At 35.8% G+C, this 23,901-nt stretch overlaps 1 protein-coding gene across 6 annotated transcripts in view; it reads left to right on the top strand.

The window, feature by feature from the left end:
- The window catches only part of ERBB4 (erb-b2 receptor tyrosine kinase 4), a 1,279,082-nt gene that overhangs the window by 855,418 nt on the left and 399,763 nt on the right, over positions 1 to 23,901 (top strand). For all 6 annotated transcript variants that reach the window (XM_086341936.1, XM_086341945.1, XM_086341948.1 and 3 more), the window contains exon 4: positions 18,282 to 18,416. In XM_086341936.1, the coding sequence (XP_086198062.1) occupies positions 18,282 to 18,416 (135 nt within the window). The remainder of the gene's footprint in view (positions 1 to 18,281; positions 18,417 to 23,901) is intronic.

Raw genomic sequence — 23,901 nt, forward strand, 5'->3', positions numbered from 1 at the left:
TTCTGTAGGCTTTGAAGCACGAAAATAGCTAGGTGCACATCAGAGATGAAGCTCCCTTCAGTTTCACTTTAGATTATAACTCTTAGAGCTTCAGAGAAAAGAGAATATTAAATGATTACAAAACGAACATTTAAAATTTTTTTTATTTTGAAAATGTATTTTAAGGCATGAAGATGTTGTTCTTTTTTTATTTCTGATCTCAACACAAATACACTTTTAAAGTAATTATGTTTGGCATCTAGTTAGGAGCAATACTTGCCAGATGTTGCCTTCTAATTGTTCTGAGCCTTAGCATAAAATGAGAATAGAGGACCAGGGCCACTTAGAAAATTGCTGAGAACAGTTCTCAAAATATGATAAAAAATAATATTTTTATGTTGTTGTTTAATCATAAGGAAAGATGTGTATATAACAGTGGTAAAGTAGAACTGAAGCCACGAGTGGTACTCCTGCTAACATCACCACGGGTAGTCCAGATTTTTGTGCTGATCTAGGTACTATCCTTTTTTTTTTCTTCCCTTTTTCACCCCCTTTCTTCCCCTTGTATCTGAAGCTTGGTAGCTTAAAATAGAGATTATCACAGGAGACTAATTTTCTATGTAGTTCTACTTTATATATTAGAAAATTTTAGTGAAGGACTTCATATTTGGAAGATAATGAAGTCTTTGATTTTAATGCATCCTTTTGTTAGAGGTAGAATAAAAATTCATCTATGTATAGTATATACTTATCTGGTTTCTCAATATGTTTATGAAATTAATGTAAATGAAATTTCCCCAACTTCCAAGTAAAATCACCTACCTCCTTTTCCACTATTAACATAAAACAGGTTATATTATACACGTATCTAAAACTGAATATATTGTTATAATAAAGAAGGGAGGATAATTTTTTTAAATGTATACCCCAAGAAAATATTTCAGTCATCTTACAAAATTGAGTTGTATACAATTCAATTCAATACTATTACCTACAAAGAAGATATCTTGATAAATCTACATTTTACCATGTTTTAATTTTTGAATTCCTTTTCCTTCATGTGAGCCATTAAAATGATGAGAATTTAAGCTTAAATTCTCACTGATTTTATTTTACTAATTTGAATGCTTTGCTCTTTTGTACTCTTTGTATTAACTGCTTAATAGCACTTAAGAAAAAAATAATATACAGAGAATGCAGATTTGGTTAGGAGAACCAGATGCCCTATACATCTAAATTACCCATTTTCTTATCTTTAAAAATCCAGTTGCAAAGAACATAGAGACAGATTCTATTCTGGCTATGATTTGGATAAGGTAATTAAAAATCATTTTACTCTATTAAAATGTAGCTACCCAAAACTAAGCACATATAGAGTTTCCAGAGTACTTGAACATAATAACATTGCCTTTCTTTTCTTTAATTCAGTGTTTTTACTTAAGTAGGCTGAATTCTTGAAATTTTATTGTGCTGCCTTTTCCTATGTGTCTACTTTCAACAGAGGCAAAAGGAACGCACCTCCAATGATGAGATTGGGATGTAGTCCAACCGTCTAACAGAGCCAGGATGTTTTTTAAATACACAGTTTTTCATGCAGAAAAGATACCTTAAAAGCATAATTTTACCTTTCAACTCAATAAAGTATTTTCAAAAAGACTTCAGGGAAATTACTGTGACTTCTTAATTATACTTGGATTGCATAAGCTAAAGTTGTGCTTCATCTCTGCTTAAACTTGCTGCCCACCCCCCTTAAATTTCTCAGTCTTTCCTTCCTGTTATGGAAGGAGTATAGAATAAAGTTTAAAAGCAGGACCCCAACTCAGCAGGCAGAATGAGCTGGAATCGTAGTTCTCTAGAATACTGAACTCTCTAAACTCTTCTTATCTATAAAATTAGATTAGTATTAATTAACTTCTAGGACTTCTGTAAGAATAGAGAGAAATATTGGATTAGAAATAAATCCAAGCAGTGGAAGCACTATGAAGAGCTGCTAGAGTGAGGTGATTAACAATGGGCTTTGGAATCTGGGGGGCCTTTGGATCCTAGTTTGATCCCTGTCTCTGTATGAGGCAGTTGGCACTTTGATTTATCATTCTGTTTCATTTGTTATGTTTTGGGGCTACAGGAATCCTAACCAAAAAAGAAAATTCTGGATTTAGCATCTTGATTAATTTAATGAGTTTCCAGAATCTATGCTCCTAAAAGGGCATCTGAAACTCAAGTTGAAAGTAATTGTTGAAAATGAGCAAATGCAACCCACATATAACTTGGTCTAAGAACCCTGCCTCAAAAGTGTATTTATGAAAGGGAGCAGAGATAATTATCAAGCAAGACAGAAGCAATCAGCTTACCAGAGAACTCTTCTTATCTTCCCCTTCATAGTGATAACAATAATGCATTGACTGAATGTCACCTAACAGACACTGTGATGAGCATTTACATGTATTAACTCATTTTCTCCTTATAATTTCCCTGTGAGGGAGGCATCATTAATATCCATATCCTCACTTTATAGATAAGGGCACTGAGACTTGGGGAGGATAACTAACATAACCAAAGTCTCACAGGTCATCTACGGGGAGAGTCATGGTTACCCACAGGAATGAAGCCTATACAACATCTTATATTCCAGTAGTTTTCCCTTCTTGAATGTCAGCTCTCTAGTTGACTGAACCATCTGACATATTATGCATCTTGGCACTTGGGTCATTTCTTCATGTCCAGTCTCCAAGAGCAGCCAAATACCCAAAATACATTTTAAATCATTATTTATTAACCCTGGAAGCATTTTATGGTGGAAGCATTTTAAGATAAAAGTATATCTTAATTTAGAAGATATGACAGTACAAGTTACAGAGCTATACCATTGTATAGTGGAGCCGTCTTTTATGACATCAGAAATCACAATATGAAAATTATCAGTGGTGTTACTAGGATCCATAGGATATAATTATTCATTAAATATTCTCAAAGAAATTTTATGAGCTTTTTCTTTACATATTTTAAGTATGTAGCTTTAACTTTTAAACAGTCTGAGCAAATATGGGGGGATAAATTGGGAGATTGGGATTGACATGTACACACTATTATATATAAAATAGCTAACTAACAACCTACTGTATAGCACAGTAAGTTCAATATTCTGTACTGGTCTGTATGAGAAAAGAATATAGAAAAAGAATAGATATCTGTATATGTATAACTGATTCACTTTGCTGTATACCTGAAACTAACACAACATTGTAAGTCAACTAGAGTCCAATAAAATAAAATTGGCCTTGAGTGACAGAGCTTATAAATGACAAGGAAAAACTATTTTAAGTAAAAGAAGGCAAGGGAAAAGAATATATACTGTGCTATTCCATTTGTACTGGCGAAGAGCTTCCCTGCTGACTCAGATGGTAAAGAATCTGCCTGCAATGTGGGAATCCTGGTTTTGATCCCTGGGTCAGGAGAATCCTCTGGAGAAGGGAATGAGACATCCAGTATTCTTGCCTAGAGAATTCCATGGACATAGGAGTCTGGTGGGCTAAAGTCTATGGGGGTCACAAAGAGTCAGACACGACTGAGTGACTAACACACACACACACACACACACACACACACACACATCACACACTGGCAAAACTAATATGTGGTGACAGACAGAATAGTGGATTTGGGAATGCTTGGTTGAGAAGGAGCCAGGATGACTTTCAGAGGAATAGAAATATTCTTTATTTTTGTCTGGGTGGTGACTGCATGGAGACAGATACATAAACACCAAACACACATATATTTTAAAAACATTGAATTTAAGATTTGTGCATTTGACCATGATTTAGTGACTCAAACAAAAAAAAAGTATAATAATTTAAAACTTTATGCAAACCAATATAAGTTCATAACTATTCCTCTCTCCATTTTTCCATGATACCTGTTATTTCAGGTTTTGAAACCTGTGCTTTACAAAATGATAACTAGTCCTATTCAATTATTCTTTTATAATTGTCTTTGGATTAAAACTGTACTTAAAATAAATAGTCATTGTAGACTTATCTGTGCGTTTGTAAGTGTTCTAGAATCTGATTCTTTGCACTCATATTTCATGATTTCTTTATTTTGTAATTTTTTTATTTATTATTTTTGGTGTTACTTTAATATTATAGACATTTTAGCAGAGACATTCAGGCCCCCAAGCCATGCATTTGTGATTTTTTTACTAGCTTTATATAGCCTCTTGAAATGGTGATGCTTGTAATTATATTATAATCATTCTACAAGATTAAATCATTCTGATTTCTCTTGCTTGGTTTTTTATTGCAAGTCTTAGCTTGCCAGCAACAAACATATATAGCAATATTATTTATTATTATCATCAAGAAAAAGCATACTTTTCTGAAAAACTCTAAAGAAATAGTGAAGAAATCACACATTGTGAGAAGTTATTAAAACTATATAAACTAATACTGTAGGTGAGATATTTGAAAGTGACCTTGTAGTATATCCCAGGCTTATGGTATTAGAGCCTGTAAATAAAAGGGACAAATCATTTCCACACACTAATATAACTATCCCCCTTATTGGTAATGAAAGCAATGAACTCTACTGATTTGTTTCACTGAAGCAGTTACATTTTCTGGAAACTTGGAACCATTACTTAAGAAGATCGTTGTCTGTAATGAAGGCTTTCCAGTGGATGGGGAATAAAAATGTTTGATATTTATGCAATGGGGTATTCTGTTTTAATAAGAAGAAGACAGCAAGTTTTTCATTCTTTCTCTTTATATACCTTTGATTATGTTCATCTCTCTTTTATTAGATAGATACTGTGGCTCAGCTGGTAATCTGCCTGCAATGCAGGAGACCTGGGTTTGATCCCTGAGTTGGAAGATCCCCTGGAGAAGGGAAAGGCTACTGGCTCCAGTATTCTGGCCTGGAGAATTCCATGGACAGAGGAGCCTGATGGGCTACAGTCCATGGGGTTACAAAGAGTTGGACATGATAGTGACTTTCACTTTCACTATTCATTCATTAATATTAATTTTTTCATTCAACTTCTCAAAGCCATAATTTTCTGTTTATTGATATAATTTTGGTATAGTTTTAATGCATTTTTCTAAAATATTATGAAATGCCACTTCCAAAACATTGAATCAGAGCCCCCCTACAGGAAATTAAAAAGTTAGGAGGGTTACATCTGGTACATTAATCACTCAGTTGTTTACTAATAACCTCAAAAAGAAATCAGTTTTACCACAGTGATTTGTAAATGTTTCACACATAGGAATATCTATTTTCAGGTAAATGGAAGTAAACCCTTTGCCTTATAAATTACACTTCCAAAATAGTATGCTCAGTTCACTTAAGTTGCTCAGTCATGTCCGACTCTTTGCGACCCCATCAATCGCAGCAGCCAGGCCTCCCTGTCCATCACCAACTCCCGGAGTTCACTCAGACTCACATCCATCGAGTCAGTGATGCCATCCAGCCATCTCTCCTCTGTCATCCCCTTCTCCTCCTGCCCCCAATCCCTCCCAGCATCAGAGTCTTTTCCAATGAGTCAACTCTTCCCATGAGGTGGCCAAAGTATTGGAGTTTCAGCTTCAGCATCAGTCCTTCCAATGAACACCCAGGACTGATCTCCTTTAGGATGGACTGGTTGGATCTCCTTGCAGTCCAAGGGACTCTCAAGAGTCTTCTTCAACATCACAGTTCAAAAGCATCAATTCTTCAGTGCTCAGCCTTCTTCACAGTCCAACTCTTACATCCATACATGACCATTGGAAAAACCATAGCCTTGACTAGATGGACCTTTGTTAGCAAAGTAATGTCTCTGCTTTTGAATATGTTATCTAGGTTGGTCATAACTTTCCTTCCAAGGAATAAGCGTCTTTGAATTTCATGGCTGCAGTCACCATCTGCAGTGATTTTGGAGGCCCCAAAAATAAAGTCTGACACTGTTTCCCTATCTATTTCCCATGAAGTGATGGGACCAGATGCCATGATCTTCATTTTCTGAATGTTGAGCTTTAAGCCAACTTTTTCACTCTCCTCTTTCACCTTCATCAAGAGGCTTTTTAGTTCCTCTTCACTTTCTGCCATAAGGGTGGTGTCATCTGCATATCTGAGGTTATTGATATTTCTCCCAGCAATCTTGATTCCAGCCTGTGCTTCTTCCAGCCCAGCATTTCTCATGAGGTACTCTGCATATAAGTTAAATAAGCAGGGTGACAATATAAAGCCTTAATCATTGGGGAGGTATGCATTAAAATGATACCACTTTCCACTAACCAGAATGGGTACAAAAAAAAAAAAACACACAGGCTGACAAGGTTAAGAAGGAAGTAGATCTCTCATACTGTACTGATGGGAATATAAATTGGCAAAAGCACTTTGGAAAACTGTCACTGAGGCCCAGGAATTTCACTTCTGTGTATGTCTACAACATAAATGTGTACATATTGTCACTAAAAGGCATATCCTAGGATGTTCTAGTAGCACTAGAAGTAATAGTTCAACTGTGGAAAATACACGACCCAGATGTCCATGTAGAATTAGATAAACACATGCAACGCCATAGAGCAATGAAAATGAACAGTATAGGTGAATTTCACAAACATAATGTTGAGCAAAAGGGAGCCAGACAAGAAGAATGCATGTAATATTTTTCCATTTATGTATAATGTACAAAAATATATGAAAGTGATCTTGCTCAAAGTTAGGATAGAGGTTTCAATAGGGAGTGAAAGCATGAGGAAGGCTTCTGTTGTGCTGGAATGGTCTGTTTTTGGATCTGAGTACTGGGTACATGTGTGTTCAGTTTGAAAAAATATTTTGCATATGATAGATGCACATCTTTGTATATATGCATGTGTGATTGTTAAGCCACTTCAGCTGTGTCCAACTCTGCAAAGCTATGGACTGTGGCCTGCCAGGCTCCTCTATCTATGGGATTCTCTAGGCAAGAATACTGGAGTGGGTTTCCATGCCCTCCTCCAGAGGATCTGAAGCCACATCTCTTATGTTTCCTGCATTGGCAGGCGTGTTCTTTACCACTAGTGCAACCTGGGAAGCCCTTCTGTATGTATATTGTACTTCAGTAGAAATTTGGGAAAAAAATTTTGCACTGTTCAAGTCACAAGATTTAGGTTTTGTATGTATGTACAAAATGCCAAAAGATTTCTTCTGAGTCAGTGGCAGAGACTGCTTATTGTGTCCCGAGTCTATTATAATTGTCTAACTTTTAAACAGTAGTTAGCTTTAGCTAGTAATATGACTGTTCAGTACAAAAACTGCAGTTCCTTATGTTTCATGGCCAGCTGTGGCTCCAAGACAAAAATATAACTGTCTTGTGGCAGTCTGCAAGGATCCTCATTAAGAGACAATATAATCAATAAACAGCTATTTGAATAATTACTAAATATAAACTGTAATGTAATCCATAATTGTATGGCAGAGCCTATGAGTACAATATCCCATTATAGTGTTGAACAAACTGAGTCTCACAAATATATACAAGGTCAAACATCTAGTAAGCAAAGAACTAGATTTTGAAGTTAGTTTTATCCAGCTAACTAGATTAAGTATTATTGTTTTATACTCAAAGCCCTAATAGAGAAATATTAATCTATCTCTCTACCTACCTACCTATATCTATCATCTTTTTATCTTTCCATCTACCTATAATATTCAATATATTATAACTGTGATATATAAGATGAATTCGTGGGGAGGTTGGATTAGGAGCAAAATGTTGAATCTTCTATGAGATAATAGAGACTAAATTAAGAAGTAGCAGGGAATATAAAAATAATAGGATAAATTAAAATAAACATTATGAGAATTTTATTTAGAGTGTCATGACATTAAATATTGAGGTGAAAGAATTAATTATAAATCTCAAGTTTTGAGTTTTACAGCATGTTACTTTGATTATAATGGAAATATGGAAATACAGGGGGAGTATAAGTTTGGGAGAAATCATTACAAAAAATATTAAACATGTTGACACATATATAGAATTATATAATAAAGTGAGACAACAATTTGAGAAGGAGATCCTGTATTTGTAATATACGGCCAGTTACAATACAAAATTTATTTTAAAATTTACCAGAGACTAGGAATGTCTAAGTGGATTACTACCTCCTTAATGAATAGAAAGAATTGATATATTAAGATCAAACACATTTTAATATTGTGTATAGATAATGAAAATATCATCTAGTGCATAAGGAGAAGATATCACTACTGTGTTATTATTTAAGCAACTAACAACTTCTTACAAATGTTAGTCACATTCTGAAGATATCAGTATTATTATAATCCTCAAAAGTATTTGAATTTCTAGTATGTACTTGACACTTTCTTTGGTACCAGGGCCCCAAAAAGATGTATGCTGTGGTTCTTATCCTCCAGAGACCTATATTATGCTAAAGAAAAGTACGCAAAAGAACAAAGAAAGTGAAGTAGCATTTGCTTTGTTAGATGAGTGATCCAGATAATCAGTGTCATAAGAGTTAGAGGCACTTCTTCTCTAAAAACTAAATGGTCACGGTAGACTTCTCAGCAGAGCTAGGACTCAAGCTAAAAAATACTGATTGGATTTAAGCTAAAACATTGGATCCTGAAATGTGTATTAATATGTTGGAACATTGCGGGGAGAATTACTGAGCTCAGTTCAATTGAAATAAAGATTGATTTTGCTCTGATTTTCTATCTTAAGCTGACTTTTAGTGAATGTTCTAATCATTTCTTCTTGAAATCGCCTTGCTCTGTTCAAAAAAACTGCCCACTGTTTCTTCCTAACGTTTGGTATCTGCATCATGAGCTTTTGACTCTGATCATCGAGCTGAAATATAGAAGGTTACATCACTCATTTACATTATCACCCTCTCCCCACTCCCAATACAAATGTGACATTTCAATTTTGCACACTTCAACTCTCCTTAAATCATCTGTATAAAAACTTCAAAGCTTGATTGATGATGAATGAGCCATTGTCTCCTCAAGCACCCGGTTCTCATTAGCCTTTAGAGTCTCAGCTTATTAATAATGAACCTTGAGGGCTGACCCAGTGGGGTAGCAGCAATTCATTGTGCTCCTAGCTGAAAGGTCTGGGTTTGGGAAAGATACAGAAATCTCTGGACCAACTCCATTCCAGAGATGATGTATTAAGTATCACAGGTGGATGATGTGAGCTATATTACTTTTGTATCATTATCTGCCAACAGACTTTCATGGCTTAAGGTGATGACAGTGAAAAAGATGCATTGCTTTATGTCTGAGGAAATCCAGTAACTGCTTCCTGTAGCTTCATCTTGAAGATGGACTTTTGCTACTTTGGGTTTTGACTTCTTCATTATGACCTTTGGCTTGGATAGGCAATGAAAGTCTGATATATGCATTATTCAGAGGTTCTCAATTAGACAAGTGCAATCTTTATTTTTATTATCATTTTAATTCTAAGGTTGACCTGTAAATGCACCCAAGCAAAAAAAGACATTTAGATATACAATCAAGGATTGAGGTTTAATATTTCATCCTTGCTTGTGTTTGATAGTTTTGTGAGTAAAAGGAAATGTTTACTGTTGATACCAATCATATAGACTAAAGTGGAATATGGCTAACTGCACTTAAAGTTATAATCTTTACTTTGTAAAAAGAGAAAGACATTCAATCTTGTTTATGAATTGTGGCTGGTGGGGTCAAAGCAATTTTGTCAACTTCTTAAACTGAGGAAGAAGGTCATATTAATCTGTATTTTCAGCAGGGATGCTACATCACAATTAGGCTGTTTCATACAGGGCGGGAGAACAAATGCCAGGATTCAGTATTTTATCACATTTTCTTTTGAGAGAATATATTTGCAAAATGTCAATGATTCTCTTAATGGTCACTCATCCCCCAAGTTTAGTATAATAACTAGCATTTGAAAAGAAATGAAAAGTACAAAAGAACTTATTTAAATAACATAAACATTCCCTTCTCATGCAAATGAGAATAGAGGGAAATAAATGGTCAAATGTACAATCTTTATGGAGTGAAACGCTAAGACAAAAGTACTTTATGCCTTCTCTAGAATGTCATATTGTCACTTTACACCTTTCTAAAAAATGATTGATGTAACATTGTGAGGTAGATTTATGCTGCTCCTGCTAAGTCGTTTCAGTCATGTCCAACTCTGTGACTCCATAAACAGCAACCCACCAGGCTCCTCTGTCCCTGGGATTCCCAGGCAAGAATACTGGAGTGGGTAGCCATTTCCTTCTCCAGAGGTAGATTTATGGTTCAGTATAAAACATGCGTTTAGACTTTTGTGTAGCATGTATTAGATATTTTGCACAGATTAGGGAAATTTTGTCTTTCTCTGATAGCTCAAAGTCATCTTTATTCACCTGATAAATAATAATGATTTCTGGTGAACAAAATGGGTTTAGGGATACCAAGGAAAATTGCCTAAATGTACCTTATAAATATTAAACATTTGACCTTTAGTAATTTTGCACATTATCAATTAATAGCTTATATAAAGAAAGCTCTATCTCATTCAACTTATAAAAACTCTAACTTCAAAATAATATATAATATATATTTTTATACTCAAAATATTATATTTTCTTTCATGAAGCAAACTTTTATAGTACATCTGGCTTGTGCCAGGGTACAGTTTTGAACAAAACAGAAATGACTCCTGGCTTAATGAAATGTGGGAACCAGTAAAAATGACCTCACATCAGTTCAGTCACTCAGTCATGTCTGACTCTTTGTGACCCCATGGACTGCAGCACACCAGGCCTCCCGGTCCATAACCAACTCCCAGAGCCTACTCAAACTCATGTCCATTGAGTTGGTGATGCCATCCAACCATCTCATCCTCTGTCATCCTCTTCTCCTCCAGCCTTCAATCTTTCCGAGCATCAGGGTCTTTTCAAATGAGTCAATTCCTTGCATCAAGTGGCCAAAGTATTGGAGTTTCAGCTTCAACATCAGTCTTTACAATGAATATTCAGGACTGATTTCCTTTAGGGTGCTGTTGCTGCTGCTGCTGCTAAGTCGCTTCAGTCGTGTCTGACTCTGTGCGACCCCAGAGACAGCAGCCCACCAGGCTCCCCTGTCCCTGGGATTCTCCAGGCAAGAACACTGGAGTGGGTTGCCATTTCCTTCTCCAATGCATGAAAGTGAAAAGTGAAAGTGAAGTCACTAAGTCGTGTCCAACCCTCAGCGACCCTATGGACTGCAGCTCACCAGGCTGCTCCGTCCATGGGAGTTTCCAGGCAAGAGTTTTGGAGTGGGTTGCCATTTCCTTTAGGATGGACAGGTTGAATCTCCTTGCAGTCCAAGGGACTCACAAGAGTCTTTTCCAACACCACAGTTCAAAAGCATCATTTCTTCAGCGCTCAGCTTTCTTTATAGTCCAACTCTCACATCCATACCATACATGACTACTGGAAAAACCATAGCCTTTACTAGACGGACTTCTGTTGGCCAAGTAATATCTCTGCTTTTTATTTTATTTTTTTTAATTTAATTTAATTTTTTAACTTTACAATATTGTATTGGTTTTGCCATATATCAACATGAATCCGCCACAGGTATACACGTGTCTCTGCTTTTTAATATACTATCTAGGTTGGTCATAACTTTCCTTCCAAGGAGTAAGTGTCTTTGAATTTCATGGCTGCAATCACCATCTGCAGTGATTTTGGAGCCCCAAAAAATAAAGTCTGCCACTGTTTCCACTGTTTGCCCATCTATTTGCCATGAAGTGATGGGACCAGATGCCATGATCTTAGTTTTCTGAATGTTGAGCTTTAAGCCAACTTTTGGACTCTGCTCTTTCACTTTCATCAATAGGCTCTTTAGTTCCTCTCCGCTTTCGGCCATAAGGGTGGTGTCAACTGCATATCTGAGGTTATTGATATTTCTCTTGGCAATCTTGATTCCAGCTTGTGTTTCTTCCAGCCCAGCATTTGTCATGATGTACTCTGCATATAAGTTAAATAAGCAGGGTGACAATATACAACCTTGACGTACTCCTTTTCCTATTTGAGCCAGTCTTTTGTTCCATGTCCAGTTCTAACTGCTTCCTGACCTGCATACAGATTTCTTAAGAGGCAGGTAAGGTGGTCTTGTATTTCCATCTCTATTAGAATTTTCCACAGTTTGTTGTGATATGTACAGTTAAAGGCGTTGGCATAGTCAATAAAGCAGAAATAGATGTTTTTCTGGAACTCTCTTGCTTTTTCCATGATCCAGTAGATGTTGACAATTTGATCTCTGGTTCCTCTGCCTTTCCTAAAATCAGCCTGAACATCTGGAAGTTCACAGTTCACGTATTGTTGAAGCCTGGCTTGGAGAGTTTTGAGCATTACACTGCCAGCATATGAGATGAGTGCAATTGTGCACTAGTTTGAGCATTCTTTGGCGTTGCCTTTCTTTGGTATTGGAATGAAAACTGAGCTTTTCTAGTCCTGTGGCCACTGCTCTGTTTTCCAAATTTACTGACATATTGAGTGCAGCACTTTCACAGCATCATCTTTTAGGATTTGGAATAGCTTAACTGAAATTCCATCACCTCCCCTAGCTTTGTTCATAGTGATGCTTCCTAAGGCACACCTAACTTCACATTCCAGGATGTCTGGCTCTAGGAGAGTTATCACACCATTGTGATTATCTGGGTCATGAAGATCTTTTTTGTAGAGTTCTTCTGTGTATTCTTGCCACCTCTTCTTAATATCTTCTGCATCTGTTAAGTCCATATCATTTCTGTCCTTTATTATGCCCATCTTTGCATGAAATGTTCCCTTGGTATCTCTAATTTTCTTGAAGTGATCTCCAGTCTTTCACATTCTTGTTTTCCTCTATTTCTTTGCACTGATCACTCTGGAAGGCTTTCTTATCTCTCCTCGCTCTTCTTTGGAACTCTGCATTGAAATGGGTATAACTTATCTTTTCTCCTAAAGAGTGCTTATTGAAAAAAGATAACTTCTATTCTTCTTTGGTTTGGTCAGAATGTAATTTAAAATTATGAACTATACCAGGAATGAACTGTTCAGTGTTGGTAACAAATGTCAGGGGAATTTTTTTCAGTTCGATTTAACAAATGTTCATTGAGTAACTGTTGTTTCAAATTTGACATAATAGGTACAGCAGTGAAAAATATCCCCTGCTTTCATGGAGTTTAGTCTCAATACTTCAGGTATAAATCATGTGCTATATATGTTAAATTTAACACGTTGGAGAGGAGTGCAGTTTACAATTTACTTAGTACCCAAAAAAGCTATTTTTTTTTACTTGACTTGCACATATTAATCTAGTAGGAAGTGTTTGAGACACAAACATATTTAAGTGTTTAGTGGAGTTGTTTAAATAATGAAACTATACTTTTTTCATAGAAAGTTGTATTTAATATATCTTATTGTATTTCAGTTCAGTTCAGTCGCTCAGTCATGTCTGACTCTTTATGACCCCATGAACTACAGCACGCCAGGCCTCCCTGTCCATCACCAACTCCCTGAGCCTAGCCAAACTCGTGTCCATTGAGTCGGTGATGCCACCCAACCATCTCATCCTTTGTCATCCCCTTCTCCTCCTGCCCTCAATCTTTCCCAGCCTCAGGGTCTTTTCGAATGAGTCAGCTCTTCCCATCAGGTGGCCAAAGTATTGGAGTTTCAGCTTCAACATTAGTCCTTTCAATGAACACCCAGGACTGATTTCCTTTAGGATGGACTGGTTTTATCTCCTTGCAGTCCAAGGGACTCTCAGGAGTCTTCTCCAACACCACAGTTCCAAGCATCAATGGAATTTTTATAGAAGACCGTTTTGTTCTGTGAACTTGCTGGAAATATTTTTATATAATATGATAAGACTCATGGGAAAAGACTCTGATGCTGGGAGGGATTGAGGGCAGGAGGAAAAGGGGATGACAGAGGATGAGATGTCTGGATGGCATCACTGACTCGATGGACGTGAGTTAAGTGAACTCCTGGAGATGGTGATGGATAGGGAGGCCTGGCATGCTGCGATTCATGGGGTCGCAAAGAGTCGAACACGACTGAGCAACTGAACTGAACTGAAGACAATAGATAGCAGATTTTTTTCTACCAGTTGTTTCAGTGACCAAGAATCTATTTGTGTCTGTCTTTATTTACTCTGATATATTTCCTGCAGGAAAAGTGAGGTTAAATGGAATGAGATTATTATACCTTAAACCCATTTAGTTATTCAACATTTTTTGAACCCTTCTATACTTCCAGGCATCTTTGTTTGAATTTCAATTAAATCTGTGCCTCATTTGCCTGGATTCCTTTGAAATTGTCTTGTGTCATGATTTTAACATATAATTATTAATCACAATTTCATGCTGCTAGTGGAATACAAACTCTTGGTGTAACAAAGTTGACACAGCTCTTAGCAAAGGTATAGCCAGACATTTTTCTGGTATCATCCTAGATAAATATCTTAACAAGATTTTCTATTTTTCTAATCTTTGTCCCTTTTTCTAATCTAAACATAATTTTAGAAAAGCTTTTATGGTCAATGACTGTATGGCTTTTCCTAGTGGCTCAGACAGTAAAGTATCTGCCTACAATGCAGGAGACCCGGGTTCAATCCATGGATGGGGAAGATCTCCTGGAGAAGGAAATGTCAACCCACTCCAGTATTCTTGCCTGGAAAATCCCATGGACATAGGAGCCTCGTAGGCTACAGTTATGGGGTCACAAAATTCAGACACGACTGAGCGACTTCACTTTCATTTTCTTTCATGGTCAGTGAAGGTAGAAACATTAGCTATCCCTTTTGTCAGGTAAATAATCTGTGTCTTTTAGCAACTTTCTTGCAGGTTAATTAATACCTTTTCCTAGAATTTTCTTAGTACAGCAATAAATCTAACTGAATATATTTACACAGAACATATTAATTAATATTCTAACACTAACACTGTATAAAGTTTTGAAATAAATATAAATGATATAAATGAGTAAATGCAATTTGACATTATTTCCTGATGCATATGCAGGTAATCAAGTTTATCAAAAGAAAATATAAGATGAAGTGTACACAAAAACTCTTCTATAAATTTCAATAAAATATACACTTTTTGATTGTGAAGTTATGGCATTCAAAGGCAGATTATGGTCTAAGCCAAACATAAAGGGAAAAAAAAAAAAACTACTTTCAGGGAAAATATACACATGCATGAATAAACTATCTATTATTAAGTACTAAAATGTTATAAATCCTGATGACCAGAATTGCTAGCAGATGCTGAGTTTTGAATTCAGAATGATAAAAATATCATCCAGATTGATCATGATTATAGTCTCAGTTTAAAATTTGAACATGTAAGATTATACTTGAATTTTTATTGCCTCTTTTTTAAATCCTTTTCCATGTATAAGCCAAGCTCTTGAACAGAGTATTTCTAAGAAATAAACATTGACATTGGTAGGAGATTAATTTTGTTGAAGAAAGGGATTTGATGTGATTATTATTCAGCATAATATAATCTAATTCTTTTGAATATTTTTAGATAGGAAGTTGTAGATGGATGCTGTGTTCCTTCAGTATGAACTATTTAAATTAAAATGTGACTCCTGAAAAATATACTCTTTCTACATTGTTTGAGCTATTACATTTTCTATTCACATTTTTTTAAAGCAGAGCTTTTCTAAATCTAGACTGAAAAATAACCTTTGTTTCCTGGATAGCAGTCAAAATCTCCTTTCTTTGTCACCTAATGAAGAATTATTCCTAGAGCAGAAGAGCATCACCTAATGTCTCATGAGAAAGCTATTAGTATGAGATCCTCACATTTCTTAGACAGAAACTTAATGCCAAACATTAATGCAGAAATCCATTTTCACAATCTTTCTTACCTCTTACATCTCCCTTCTTGCTTTGATGAAGATTGTATGGTTAAGTCATGAAAAATAATGAACTGGGTTGTAGAAGTAGAAAGATGATCTAACTTCTTTGTTTCTTTTTTCCCCCCTCCCATTTGAGAAAATGGATCCAATAGTCAGTGATACAATTAACAATGGAAATGGGATTGATTTTAAATGTGGAAAGTCCTACAATGTCAAAATTAATCTGGAGGATTTTATACATGCAATATAGTAAGGCACTTTATATGTGACCTCCAATCTTACTTCCACAAGTACTTTTTTTATGGTATTACATGTTCCTCTCATTCTTTTATGCCGCTTTTTGGTGTAAGGGGACTCTTGGCTTCCCTCATAGCTCAGTTGGCAAAGAATCCACCTGCAATACAGGAGACCCCGGTTCAATTCCTGGGTCAGGAAGATCCCCTGGAGAAAGGATAGGCTACCCTCTTCAGTATTCTTGGGCTTCCCTGTGGCTCAGCTGCTAAAAATTCCACTTGCAATGTGAGAGACCTGGGTGGGAAAATCCCCTGGAGAAGGGAAAGGCTACCCACTCCAGTATTCTGCCCTGGAGAATTCCATGGACTATATAGTCCATGGGGTCACAAAGAGTCAGACACAACTAAGTGACTTTCATTTCATTCAGACAGTCTTCACTTTCTTTAAAGGTTTAGCTTGGAATACGGCACAGGAGAGGGCTTCCCTGATGGCTCAGGGGATAAAGTATCCACCTGTAATGCAGGAGACACAAGAGACAAGTGTTCGATCCCTAGGTCAGGAACATCCCCTGGAGAAGGAAATGGCAACCCACTCCAGTATTCTTGCTTGAAAAATCCCATGGACAGGGGACCCTGGTCACCGGTTCACAAAGGGTCCAACCCAACTGAGAGACTAAGCACACACTGCATAGGAGAGATGATTTTCTTAAGGCCAGCACAAGAGACAGATTTGGTTGATGTCCTGATATCCCATCCCTCACCTTCCTTGCTAACACTCCTGCACATTTTGGGTTTTGTTCGCATAAAAATATGTCCACCTTAAGAATTTCTCATTCAGCCTAGGGTATTGGTCTGGCCAATAATATGCAGACTAATCCTTGGGGAAACATCCCTTTTCAAATCAAAAGCCACCTGTTCATTCTTTTGTTTTCATCTTGCCTTGAATTCAAACATCTTTAGATACAACAGTCATCTTATGCTTGGAATGAATAAAGCCAACATACATAGTAGGTTGTGGGTACTGCAGAATAGCTAAACTAATATCCACAACTGCCTCTGATTAAGTTTCTTATCATGTGAAAAAACACAATCAACGCTTATCTATATAAATCACTGTTAATTGAATTTTGTTTTTTGTATCTGACTGCTTTATGGACTGTTATATGATTTCTCTTGTTTTTGTATTAGGAAGAAAAATGTAATATATATTGAGTAGGAAGATGCTATATGTATTTCTAATCAATTTCTCAAAATGATAAGAATAGTATTTTCAGAAGGAAAATCGTATTTTCTACCTTTTTGTCTGGATAATGTAAAGCTATCTGTACAAGAATCTATGTATATAATCAGCCACTGTTCAGAGGGAACAAGTTAGCTGATTAAGGCCAGTGTCGTAAAATAAGAATCAAGTAAACATTGGTTTTGGTGCATTGTATCACAGTCTTGCCCGGTTGCAATGAACCAGACAATATCTATGATATCTTGCTTTGTGTTGTTCTTAAAGAATAATTGGCAGTTCTCTTGACTGAATTTGAGATGAATAAAGAATACTTTTGTGATTGAAGCATTAAATTTACCTTCCGTTTTTTGCTAATTACTTACCTTACTGACTCCAGTCAATGTCACATTGACTAAAACAATATTTTTAAGGGAAACTTGGCAATTTGCAGAAAGCCTTAAAAATATTTACAATCTGTGAATGTTATTTATAGGAAAAAAAAATTTAAAGAGCTAATCAGAGATAAACAAGTTAAATGACCAAGGGGTGATTGGTTAAATAAATACTGTTTAAGTTACACCCTGGCGTATCATATTCTCCTTAGAAATAACACAGAATAATATTTAATTACCTTTGACTATTAACCATTTAGTATTAACAAAATTATCAGGTTATGAAATATATATGCAATATTATTCCAATTTCAGAGGAAATAAAACAGAAAAGAGACTGATAGAATCTGTTCCAAACAGTGAAGAGTGTTTCTCTCTGAGTGTTTGAATTATGAGTTGTTATTTTTCTTTGTATTGTTCAATGTTTTCAAATTTCTGCAATCTATATGACTCAGGAAAAAGGTATTTTATAAGAAATCTGGACTATTAACAAAGTAACTGTAATTTAACCCTGAAGATAGCTTAAGAGTAAATTATTTTGATTGACTACCTTTCGTCATCAAAAAGGTTGACAACAAATCTCTGTTTGTTTGTTTTAATACAGAAATCCTAAATGGCGGCGTCTATGTAGACCAGAACAAATTTCTTTGTTATACAGACACTATTCATTGGCAAGATATTGTTCGGAATCCATGGCCTTTCAACCTGACCCTGGTGTCAACAAATGGTAGCTCAGGATGTGAGTAGCATTATCCTTTTTAATGTCTCAGAAGATTCTTCTACCTATTGTTTTCACAAAAATGGCTTATGTTTGTCATGTCCTAACTAATATTTGAATTTTGACTGCATCCCATTCTATATAACAGAACAAGCTTTTTACTTTTCAGCTCTTTTTAGACTCATACTCCTCCTTTACAAGTTCTCATTTTCTTAACTGGATCCCTTTTGCTCAATCTAAATCATGTTACCATATTTCTAAGGTCTAAGCCTGTGGCCTTTTGTCTATAAACTTAAGGCTGGTGTATAGCTTCTGCTTCAACTCTTTGTGACTGTTATATCACTGAGAAAATGGTAATAGGACAAAATGTACTTTCCTATTTAGTGTAATTTTTAGTTAACAGTAGAAACCAGAGAACATTTTAGAATCTCTAAGCCTTCATTTACCCACAAAACCTGCATTTACCCACAATTCTAAACACTATAAAAAGAGTGGAGAAATATAAATTTCATGCAGAAGAATTTCATTACATTCTGATTTTAGTCAGTAGCCTAATAAACCAACTGATTTCCCATTCTTAAAGTGTTTAGTGTGTCTATCACAGATAATTTATTAGATTCAGAGTATTTAATATGATTAAATGACAAGCAAGTAATATTTGAGCTATCATTAAAACCTTTGGAAATTATTCTGCCTGGATTCTGTTTCACTTTCATAAAGCAGACTATATTGTCCCCACATTTATTATTACTGACATTTGTATGAGAGCAGAATCTTTATCAAGTGTTAACTTGAGTTTTGTATTTCTCATCTATTATTATATGTATCTCATATGAAATCATAAGTATTTTCACACAGTTCAATAATTATTTGCAATAGTACTAATTGTGTTATAACACTTTTGTAGGAAATCAAACTGTAAGGGACAATTAAATTTATTGATGGTCCTAATAGTATAACAGGGAAATATGAATATATTTGATCTAAACTGACAGCTGTGTTTCTAATAAACGGCTAAAATTTTTAGAAAAAAACTAAAGTAATGTAATTTGCTTGTCACCTTTGAGCAGAAATTTATATAAGATATTATCTTTGTTCAACAGTGTTCAACTTACATACCTTGTAAAATTATATGTGAATGAAAAATTGAATCTGTTCCTACTAACAAAGCAAATGATGTGCTTCAGAAATGGCTTCAGTTTTCAGTCTGCCCACATTATAGTATGATTTATATGAAAGGGAAAAATCATAATGTTTGGATAAGAGGAAAGGCCTACTGAATTTCAGTTTATTAGGTACTGGCCTCTAATGCATGAGTAAGATCAGACAAGGATGAAGCCCAAGACAGAAGGAAAAGGTATTGTCATCACCAGCCTTACAGGATGTAGAGCACTGAGGTCTGATGGATTTTTCAGCACTTTCACAGACAGCATCTCTTTTTGTTATTTTTTTGAGGGAAAATTTGAATATTGGTGCCTATAACCAAGCAACATTAGCTGTGTTTGCTTTTGAGTGCAAATAATTGCTGGTACAAAAACTGTGAATACAGAGTAGATTCACAACAATGATTCTTTACAGATTAACCACAAATTGCTTAATGACGTTGGAAAGGCAATGGCACCCCACTCCAGTATTCTTGCCTGGAAAATCCCGTGGACGGAGGAGCCTGGTGGGCTGCAGTCCATGAGGTCTCTAAGAGTCGGACACGACTAAACGACTTCACTTTCACTTTTCACTTTCATGCATTGGAGAAGGAAATGGCAACCCACTCCAGTGTTCTTGCCTGAAGAATCCCAGGGACAGGGGAGCCTGGTGGGCTGCCATCTGTGCAGTCGCACAGAGTCAGACACGACTGAAGTGACTTAGCAGCAGCAGCTTAATGACATTATTTTTTTACATAATGTTCTATTTGCTAATCCAGTATACATAGTGCATGATACCACAGCTGATAGTAATCAATAGCTGGTCTAAGTCAAGTGGGCCTAAGGAAGGATCACTATGAACAACGTTAGTAGAAGTTGTGGATTTCCAGTTGAGCTATTTCAAATCCTAGAAGATGGTGCTGTGAAAATGCCGCACTCAGTATGCCAGCAAATTTGGAAAACTCAGCAGTGGCCACAGGGCTGGAAAAGGTCAGTTTTCATTCCAATCCCAAAGAAAGGCAATGCCAAAGATTGTTCAAACTACCGCACAATTGCACTCATCTCACATGCTAGCAAAGTAATCCTCAAAATTCTCCAAGCCAGGCTTCAACTATACGTAAACCGTGAACTTCTAGATGTTCAAGCTGGTTACAGAAAAGGCAGAGGAACCAGAGATCAAATTGCCAACATCCACTGGATCATCAAAAAGGAAGAGAGTTCCAGAAAAACATCTATTTATGCTTTATTGACGACACCAAAGCCTTTGATGCTGTGTATCACAACAAACTGGAAAATTCTTAGAGATTGGAATACTAGACCACCTGACCTGCCTCCTGAGAAATTTATTATGCAGGTTAAGAAGCAACAGTTAGAACTGGACATGGAACAACAGACTGGTTCCAAATGGGGAAAGGAGTATGTCAATGCTATATGTTGTCACCCTGTTTATTTAACTTATATGCAGAGTATATCATGTGAAATGCTGGGCTGGAAGAAGCACAAGCTGGAATCAAGACTCCCGGGGGAAATATCAAATACCTCAAATAAGCAGATGACACCACTCTTATGACAGAAAGTGAAGAAGAACTAAAAAGCCTCTTTATGAAAGTGAAAGAGGAGAGTGAAAAATTTGACTTAAAACTCAATATTCAGAAAACTACGGTTATGGCATCTGGTCCCATCACTTCATGGCAAATAGATGGGGAAACAATGGAAGCAATGACAGACCTTATTTTTTTAGGCTCCAAAATCACTGCAGATGGTGACTGCAGCCATGAAATTAAAAGACACTTTTGCCTTGGAAGAAAAGCTATGACTAACCTAGACAACATATTAAAAAGCAGAGACATTACCTAACCAAAAAATGTCAGTCTAGTCAAAGCTATGGTTTTTCCAGTAGTCATATATAGATGAAAGAGTTGGACTACAAAGAAAGTTGAGCACCAAAGAACTGATGCTTTTGAACTGTGGTGTTAGAGAAGACTCTTGAGAGTCCTTTGGACTGCAAGGAAATCCAACCAGTCAATCCTGGAGAAAATCAATCCTGAATATTCATTGGAAGGACTGATGCTGAAGCCGAAGCCCCAGTACTTTGGCCACCGATATGAAGAACTGACTCATTGGAAAAGACCCTGATGCTGGGAAAGAGTCAAGGTGGGAGGAGAAGGGGACAACAGAGGATGAGATACTTGGATGACGTCACCAACGGTATGGACATGAGTTTGAGTGAACTCCTGGAGTTGGTGATGGACAGGGAGGCCTGGCATGCTGTAGTAAATGGGGTCGCAAAGAGTCGGACACGCTGAGAGACTGAACTGAACTGAACTGAACTTACTATGGCTTTATCCTGAGTCAGTCGCTTCATTTATCTTCTCGCCATGGTTGATTATTGGCAGTTCTTGTGGTGTTAAATTTAACTTCCACATTGAGTCCCGAACTACACACCACCAACCAATCAAATCACCCAAGTTAAGAATTTAGTAGGCATCATTGATTTCACCTTATCTTTGGCTCTTGGCATTTATTTAATCACTAAGTTGATACTGAATTTGCCTGTTTCTTTATTATACATACTTTTAAGTTACCATTGCTCTAGTTCAGGATTTCATCTATTGCCTGAGTTATTGGAGCAATCTCCAAATTCTTAATATTTTTTTGAGTCCATGACCCTGTAGCAGTCTGATGAAATCTATAGTCACTTTCTGATAATACTTAAATGAATAGGCATAAAATAAATATTTTATAATGTATGTCAATATGCATAAAATTAATAAATTTATAAAGGATTACAATGAAAAAAATTATGTTGAAACACACCAGTCAGCATAATTTAAATCTATGATATAGTAATATGCTTTTTTATTATATTACATAAAGTATTCTAACAGTGGAATTAATATTCAGTGTGGTTTGAAGTGGTGATTGGCATAAATATTATTTTAAAAAGGAAAGTCTCTTTAGCAAATATGTTGACAAAACCAGATAGCCACAAGCACAAAATTGAAGTTAAATTTTTATCTTACACTATATATCAACATGAATTAAAGATCTAAATGTAAGACCCCAAACATTTGTAACATTTCCCCCATGAAGTTCGAGAACCTCCTAAATTCTATCCACAGACCTTTTGGGGGGTCCAAGGATCCTTGGCTAAGAGACCCTATATTTAGGTACTCTGCTTGCCTTCAGTCCTGACAACTCCACCGGACAAAATGCCCACAAGGGCTCAATTTAATGGAAATCTAACCATGACCTTGTCTAAAAACCATCACTGCAAGTGTTATGTAGGGTCAAATCTGAACAAATTCAAAGGCTTGGACTTTTCAGCAGATTCCTACTTATTTTCCCCCTTTATGGAGTGAATTCTTTCAATTCTTTTGTCTGTATTGATCTTCCTTATCTGTTTGCCAGACAAAATTTTGTTCATACATTCAGACACTTGTCAGTTGTTCTCTCTTCTAAGAAGTATTCTCTTTACTGTCTAGATTGGGTAACGTTTTCTGTATAACCCTGTAACGACCAGTGCTGAACCCTGGCATGCTGCCTCACTCTAAAATAAAAAGTCCTTGTATAGAATGCCCAGTTCATCATTCTTTCCTCTGTTCTAGCATATGATAGATGGATAACAGATATGTACTGAATAAATAAATAAATGAAATAGATCAGGTCATAAACAGGAAAAACAGATGGATTCAAATTATATTTTATTCCACCCATCATTTATATTAAAGAAAATAGATCTGAAAAATAAATCATAATCAACAGACAGGTAGCTTATACATTTCAGGTATTTTTCAGGTAAGTAAGCCAATATGCATCTGTATCCTTAATTTAATTTATATAATTATAAGTTATACTATTTCTATTAATTATATTTATGTTCTATTTGTATGTGTTATTATATTTATAACAATTGTAAGATAAAATATCTATGTTTCCTTTAGTGTTTAGAGACACTAATTTGTGTAATAATTGTAAATATGTACAAATCACATATTTTTGACAAAGAATTTAATAATATTTGATTACTTAATTATATTTTTCAAGATACTTCTTAATTATGCTTTTGGGTATGAGTACAATACTAATTCTTAAAGCAGAAAAGTACAATATTTTCAAGAGCAACCGGGCCATTTATTGACATAATGTTTTGGCTATAACTGAAACATTGAGGAAAAGGTTTGAAGTGTCTGAAGTTTAAGTTTGAAGTGTTTGAAATTTAATATTACCTATTTAAAAATATGTTATTTCAGAATAATTATAACCAAATGGTATTTTTCAACATACTTCAGAAATCTCAATCTAAACTTTAGCAGAATAAAGAAGAAATGAGAGTCTTCTTTCTCATACAGATCCCTAGCAAG

This window comes from Bos grunniens, chromosome 2, assembly GCF_055505025.1.
Source record: "Bos grunniens cultivar Pamir isolate PY7600 chromosome 2, Bosgru_T2T1.0, whole genome shotgun sequence".
Lineage (NCBI taxonomy): Eukaryota > Metazoa > Chordata > Mammalia > Artiodactyla > Bovidae > Bos > Bos grunniens.